At 42.5% G+C, this 7,284-nt stretch overlaps 1 protein-coding gene across 1 annotated transcript; it reads right to left on the bottom strand.

The window, feature by feature from the left end:
- Window positions 1-1,146: 1,146 nt before the first annotated feature.
- Window positions 1,147-3,886, bottom strand: LOC132890744 (tubulin beta chain-like). Its single transcript, XM_060927921.1, has 4 exons — window positions 3,828-3,886; window positions 3,562-3,670; window positions 2,925-3,035; window positions 1,147-2,711 (listed from the first exon to the last, which is right to left on the bottom strand). The coding sequence occupies exons 1-4, from the start codon at window positions 3,882-3,884 to the stop codon at window positions 1,657-1,659; spliced, it is 1,332 nt and encodes a 443-aa protein (XP_060783904.1). The 5' UTR covers window positions 3,885-3,886; the 3' UTR covers window positions 1,147-1,656.
- Window positions 3,887-7,284: the final 3,398 nt, after the last annotated feature.

The raw sequence follows: 7,284 nt of genomic DNA, 5'->3' as shown, positions 1-7,284 counted from the left end.
ACTCGGAGGAAACCCACGCGGACACAGGGAGAACATGCACACTCTGCACAGAAAGGCCCTCACCGGCCACGGGGCTCAAACCTGGACTTTCTTGCTGTGAGGCGACAGCGCTAACCACTACACCACCGTGCCGCCCGCATGATCCTGCATTTTATGATTCTGGAGATTGCCGAAGCAAGTGAGCAACAATATCACATGACCACCGTGGGGCGTATTTGACCTGCTTTTAAACAAAACAAGTTGGCATGGGCAAACATGGCAGACTCCGCTCTTCCAGCAGCAAAAAGCCAGCAGAAAAAGAAAGGAAATTCTGTCTAGTGAGTGCAACTGCAAGATGCAAGGTTAGATGACTTCATTTTTCTGGATAGATAACTAAATCATTCTAGTAAGTGCTTAGCTATCTTAGCCTTAGAATGCATGGGCTCAACTCCGTGGTAGCGAGTATGGAGATATACACCTAATGTTTTGATCTTGCAGAGAAAGAAACAATAACACAAAAGCAGGAACAGAGAAAAGATATACTTGTCTTTTGTTTCAGGGATCTATTGGAGAATGTTAATCACAAATTACATACCTGTGACTCAAAACTCGTCGAGGTCGAGGTAGAGTCGCAATGTTTTCAGCACATCATCTTCTTGTGATGCAGTTCCATAATTATGCTAAGTAGTTAAAGCGCCTCACATTCAGTTGTTTCCATAGGGTCATGCTGTTCACGTCAAGAGGTTGGAAAACGGTCCCAAAACGGAGAAAAGCAACTCTCAGCACATCAAAATAATCACATCTCCTCCACATGATATTGTTATGCAAGACACAGGAAAATGCCATGCACAATAAAAAGAATTTGAACATTTCAAATGAGTTTGCAGTCAGCACCTTTAACCACTTAAAATATTTAAGAAAAGCCAAATTTACCAAACTGACCCTTGTGCCAGAACACTGCAACAGAGCCCTATGGGTCTGAAAAGGAATACAAGAATTTTATTACAATATCATGGATTAATCACTGTAACAAATACCCTGAGGCTGTAATTATTAACTGCATGTTTTATTGGTATTAAACAGACAAATAACTTGGAAGGCACATTAGTGAAGAACACAGAATCTGAGAAACTTGACAAAAAATTAAAAGGAGGAAAAAAATAAAGTTGAACATAAAAATGTGGAACTTTGCACATACACACTCTCTCCTGCACTGGACTCATGTGGAACATTGCACGCATGTGTATATATTCTCTGCATTTTGTCCTTTTTCCTCTGTTACCATAGCACTATCCCCCCCAATCTGTACTATTGTCAGGCACCGTATCACATGTGGCTCTATTGTTACAGTTCCACCATACCTACGACTACCTCATTTCATGGTGTCATTTTATGTGGCTCTACACCACTAGTTTACGTACACCACTAGTGGATGTAGTGCCACTACCAATTCTTGTTGTTTCTTGCTATCTTTGTGAGCAAGTGTCCTTATTTAGCTTTGTGTTTCTTCTATTATTTTTATTATCTGTATTTATGCTATGTATTCTATTTTTTTGTCTTAATTTATTTATATTTTACTGTTCTTGAGCTGCCACAACACCTGAATTTCCCCTCATGGGTCTCAATAAAGGAATACATCTTATCTTAAAAACATGGAAGTTACTGACAAAAGTATATTTAGGGCTCCTCTTCCTCCTCATCAAACTCTCCTTCTTCTTCAGCAGTTGCTTCCTGGTACTGCTGGTACTCAGACACCAGGTCATTCATGTTGCTCTCAGCCTCTGTGAACTCCATCTCATCCAGACCCTCACCCGTGTACCAGTGCAGGAAAGCCTTGCGTCTGAACATGGCTGTGAACTGCTCGGAGATGCGCTTGAATAGCTCTTGGATAGCTGTACTGTTCCCAATGAAGGTGGCAGCCATCTTCAGGCCACGGGGTGGGATATCGCACACAGCCGTCTTCACGTTGTTGGGGATCCATTCAACAAAGTAGCTGCTGTTCTTGTTCTGCACATTAAGCATCTGCTCATCCACCTCCTTCATGGACATGCGGCCACGGAAAATAGCAGCCACCGTGAGGTAGCGACCGTGACGTGGATCACAAGCAGCCATCATGTTCTTGGCATCGAACATCTGCTGGGTTAATTCAGGTACAGTGAGAGCACGGTATTGCTGGCTACCCCTGCTGGTCAGTGGGGCAAAACCAGGCATGAAGAAGTGCAGACGGGGGAAGGGCACCATGTTGACTGCCAATTTACGCAGATCAGCATTGAGCTGCCCAGGGAACCTCAGACATGTTGTAACTCCACTCATGGTGGCAGAAACCAAGTGGTTGAGGTCACCGTATGTTGGTGTTGTGAGTTTGAGGGTGCGGAAACAGATGTCGTACAGGGCTTCGTTGTCAATGCAGTACGTCTCGTCCGTGTTCTCTACCAGTTGGTGGACAGACAGTGTGGCATTGTAAGGCTCCACCACTGTATCGGAGACTTTGGGTGAGGGCACAACACTGAAGGTGTTCATAATGCGGTCAGGGTACTCCTCACGGATTTTGCTGATGACCAGAGTGCCCATGCCTGACCCAGTACCACCACCCAGTGAGTGAGTGAGTTGGAAGCCCTGCAGGCAGTCGCAGCTCTCAGCCTCCTTACGCACCACATCCAAGACCGAGTCCACCAGCTCAGCACCTTCCGTGTAGTGGCCCTTGGCCCAGTTATTACCAGCACCACTCTGGCCTGTGGAGAGGAAGCACTGACATGTATATTTTTACAGCTAGCAGGAAACAGCAGGTGAATCAAAATGAGGTGCACAGCCAAAATTCATGCAAATTTGACTGCAAGACAGATGACAATCAGATTTACTGCTTTGCATCTGCACATTAGTGCAAAAAAGACAAAGGAAAAAGAAAGGGAAAAAAGTGGTCCATTATCGTGTTGTGTAATAGTTACCAAAAACAAAGTTGTCAGGTCTGAAAATTTGCCCGAAAGGTCCAGACCTTACAGAGTCCATGGTACCTGGCTCCAAATCTACGAGGACAGCACGGGGGACATACTTGCCTCCTGAAAGGATCAAAATGAAGTTTTAAAAAGTAAGGAAAACGAATTTTCTCTCTCTCTCTCATATATATATATATATATATATATATATATATATCATCTCATCTCATTATCTCTAGCCGCTTTATCCTGTTCTACAGGGTCACAGGCAAGCTGGAGCCTATCCCAGCTGACTACGGGCGAAAGGCAGGGTACACCCTGGACAAGTCACCAGGTCATCACAGGGCTGACACATAGACACCAACAACCATTCTCACTAAAGCACTCACATTCACACCTACGGTCAATTTAGAGTCACCAGTTAACCTAACCTGCATGTCTTTGGACTGTGGGGGAAACCGGAGCACCCAGAGGAAACCCACAAGGACACGGGGAGAACATGCAAACTCCGCACAGAAGGGCCCTCGTCGGCCACGGGGCTTGAACCCGGACCTTCTTCCTGTGAGGCGACAGCGCTAACCACTACGCCACCGTGTGTGTGTGTGTGTATATATATATATATATATATATATATATATAAAGCCCTCACCTGTAGCTTCATTGTAGTAGACGTTAATTCTGTCCAGCTGAAGATCACTGTCACCATGGTAACTGCCTGTAGGATCAATCCCATGCTCATCACTAATGACTTCCCAGAACTGAGGGCATAAAAATTTGGGGTTATAAAATAAAAAAATATATAATGGGATGATTAAACAATCACCAACAGCTAAACCAGACTGGTCTTCAGACAGTATCGGATAGAGAGCAGGAAAACCTGTGAATATGTTCAAACAACCATCTTTCATTCCTTACCTTGGCACCAATTTGGTTGCCACATTGTCCAGCTTGCAAATGAACGATCTCTCTCATTCTTCAAGCTGTAGAACAAACAAATCAAATACTTACCTGTGAAAATGAAAGTAACTCAAGAACTATCACCCAAAATTGCTTCTTTGGTCACTTTACGTCATGCGCCCGCCTCCCTGACGATTTAATTGGTGGAGTCTTGTCGCACATCATTGACAATCTTTATGATGATTGGCTGAAGTTGCATACACTCACCTGTGATTGGCTGATAGAGTCACAACATCATTTAAAAAATAATCAGAATCAGAATCAGAATCATGTTTATTGGCCAAATATATTGACACATTAAAGGAATTTGGTTCCAGAAATTGGGGGGGAGGGAAAAAAAAAGAATGCATGTCTGTATATGAAAATGATGTACAGGTACAGTGGATATAAAAAGTGTACTCACCCTGTTAAAATGATAGGTTTTTCTGATGTAAAAAAAAAAAAAAAGAGACCACTATAAATAATTTCAAAACTTTTCCCACCTTTAATGTGACCTATAAGCTGTACAATACAATTGTAAAACAAAATTGTTAGGAGGAAAAACAATGTCAGTAAACCTGCTGGGAGCGTCCAAACTACAAACATGTACACCATGGACTACACTCCCCAAAACTCACAGTGCCATCTGTCTCCAGACTATTGACCTCAGCTGACACTCATCTAGGGTGACCACCTGCTCATAAGCCCAAGGGGGAACAAGGGGTATGTTTTTGAGGGACAATGTGGGACGCCGCCCCCACTGCGCCGCGCCGGCCGCTGGAAGGCTCACAGATAGTGGTTTACCCATTTCTAGCACATACTACCTTACATGGTATATCAGTAATACCCTATTCTGCTGTTATTGGTGATGTATGGTCATGAACAGGCCACCAAATGTGTTTTTTTTTTAAATAAACATTCATAATATTTTGACCATTCAATGACTTGACAGACACACTTCCACTTATGATTTACTGAAGCTACTCAATTTTATTTATTTTCCATTACAATTTATTCACTTTAAATCAATCATAATATAATATTAAGTCTGAGGCTTTGCAGTGCATCAGTACAGCAGGAATAGTGACAAGTCTCCATTTAGTTTTCAGTGGATTAACAGGAATAGTAGTGGCTCAGCACCACCAGAAACAGTAGAAAAAAAGTCTCTTAACTCACAACCACAGCAAAAACTCTTCTGTGTTTGGGGACACCTTTAGGCCTTTGGGGACACGTTTAGGACTCACCAGCATCTGAATGAAATAAGGAAGAGAGACAAGAGACAGAATGAAATTAATTTTTATGGTTAACTTCCAAATGGTTTTCCAGACACAGGAATGCAAACCCATCACAAGGTAACAATGCAAAAAGGTGCCAGAGATACAATCCTATCCAAAACAATGACATATTTTAACCTAAAAGGCTATTGTCACCTAAAAGTGACAAAATTGCACCCCTGTAGACAGTCCACTTATGTTCAAAATCAAACTTCATCTAAGACAAATGGGGTTATATAACTAGGTTTCTTACCTTAAGCAGGGCTGCCAATTTTTCGAAATTCCTTGGAGTGAGATTTTTTTTGGGGGGGGGTCGACGGCAAAATTTTTCCACACACCATGCAGTAAGTGGGAATTTTGTATTCAGTTTGATATTCACTTGTCCCCCTGCATTCTGGTGTTTTGTTTGTGGGTCGTCCAGCTGGAGATGGACGGGGGTGGGGGGTGGGATTTTGGATTTAGTAGATGTTCCTGCATTCTGGTGGATTTTTGGAGTGGCCTGCTGTGCCATACCTACATTCTTACACACCCTGACTTGCCAGGCCTTCAGCTTGTGGCCAACAAAAGCACCAAGTTTTGGCTTAAAAGCCCCCACACTAGAAAACTACAGATGACTGCCAATGTTCCTGTAGCCCTATAGATCTGTGTTTCAGATTTAAAGGCAAGTTCATGTTTGAAAATATTTCATCAGCTAAGCCTAAACACCTTCTGAATTGAAACTAAATGTTAAGTTTTTAATAACTGTTGCAAAAAATAAGATTGTCCCTCACTGACTATTCATTATGCATTTAAGGGCTTTCCCCACCACTGGGTTCAGCAGAAGATTGGCATGGGGAAAAATATCAACAGCAAAAGAACAAATAAAATGCTTAAACAGTAAGCAAAATGTGCATGTGCTACAAGAAACATTAAAATGATTAAGTTTGAACAGTATTGAAACACAAAAAGCTGAACCTTGGCCATAGGTGGGAATGTGCACACAAAGTTGGGCTTAAAAATTTTGGTCATACTTAAATAAGCTATATTAACATATTTCTTATCTATCTTTCTTATTAGTAATAGAGCATTCGTCAGGGCCTGTTATCTGACAAATATTCTCTACCTGTCTTGCCCTCTTTGAAACCCTGTCTCCTCAGTATATTGTTCTCTGTCTTTTTTTTTAATTATTCACAAGTTCAAGTTCTTTGATATTACAGGTGACCATGCTTTATTTACTTTAACTGAGCAATTACATACATCATAAATAATTTAAAATAAATACCCTGTAAATAAATAAACAATAGGTATGGTGGCTAATGGCTCTTCTTGCATTTGTAATATCTCTTACTTGCTTTATTTTACAACATTTCCAGTATGGCTTCAAATAAAGTCATAAAGTATGATAACATACAGTAAACAAACTAAAAATGCGTCTTAATAAACGTGTGCTAAGGAGGAGGTGCTCTCCCGTGCTGCTTGTTGGGGAAGATAGAGGCTGTAATAATTATTCAAATGGGGAGAACCCCATGGAGGCTTGGGGGACCTCTCACACTGCAAATAACAAGGGTTCGAGCCATTTATCCCAGTTACGCACGTCCTCACTTACGAATTTTTTAATTATGTTTTTGAGGGTGCGATTAAACCGTTCCACTAAACCATCCGTTTGTGGGTGATACACGCTGGTGCAGATCGGCTTAATACCTGATAACCCATACAGTTCGTTCAGTGTTCGTGACATAAACGAGGTGCCTTGATCAGTCAGAATCTCTTTCGGGATTCTAACTCGGGAGATGACGCAGAAGAGCGCCTCCGCAATACTGTGTGCTGAGATATTGCGAAGAGGCACTGCTTCCGGGTATCACGTTGCATAGTCCACTAGGACTAATATAAAGCGGTACCCTCGTGTTGACCGATCTAATGGCCCGACGAGATCCATCCCAATTCTTTCGAACGGGGTCTCGATTAACGGTAGAGGGCGCAAAGGCGCTTTTGGAATGGCCACTGGATTTACTAACTGGCATTCACGGCACGCCGTACACCACCTACGGACATCGCCATGAATCCCCGGCCAATAGAATCGGGCCATTATTCGGGCTAGTGTTTTATTCTGCCCTAAGTGTCCAGCCATGGGATTAAAGTGAGACGCCTGGAATACCAATTCCCGGCGGCTCTTCGGAATCAAA

Source organism: Neoarius graeffei, chromosome 8, assembly GCF_027579695.1.
Source record: "Neoarius graeffei isolate fNeoGra1 chromosome 8, fNeoGra1.pri, whole genome shotgun sequence".
Lineage (NCBI taxonomy): Eukaryota > Metazoa > Chordata > Actinopteri > Siluriformes > Ariidae > Neoarius > Neoarius graeffei.
This window is presented reverse-complemented; position numbering and strand designations above follow the sequence as displayed.

Bases quoted from the DNA above. Each gene is read 5' to 3' on its own strand.
- LOC132890744 (XM_060927921.1), bottom strand. From the start codon at position 3,884: ATGAGAGAGATCGTTCATTTGCAAGCTGGACAATGTGGCAACCAAATT. The intron at 3,671-3,827 runs GTAAGGAATGAA...TTATGCCCTCAG, and splicing joins GCAACCAAATTGGTGCCAAG to TTCTGGGAAGTCATTAGTGA. The intron at 2,712-2,924 runs GTAACTATTACA...TCCTCTCCACAG, and splicing joins ACCTGACAACTTTGTTTTTG to GCCAGAGTGGTGCTGGTAAT.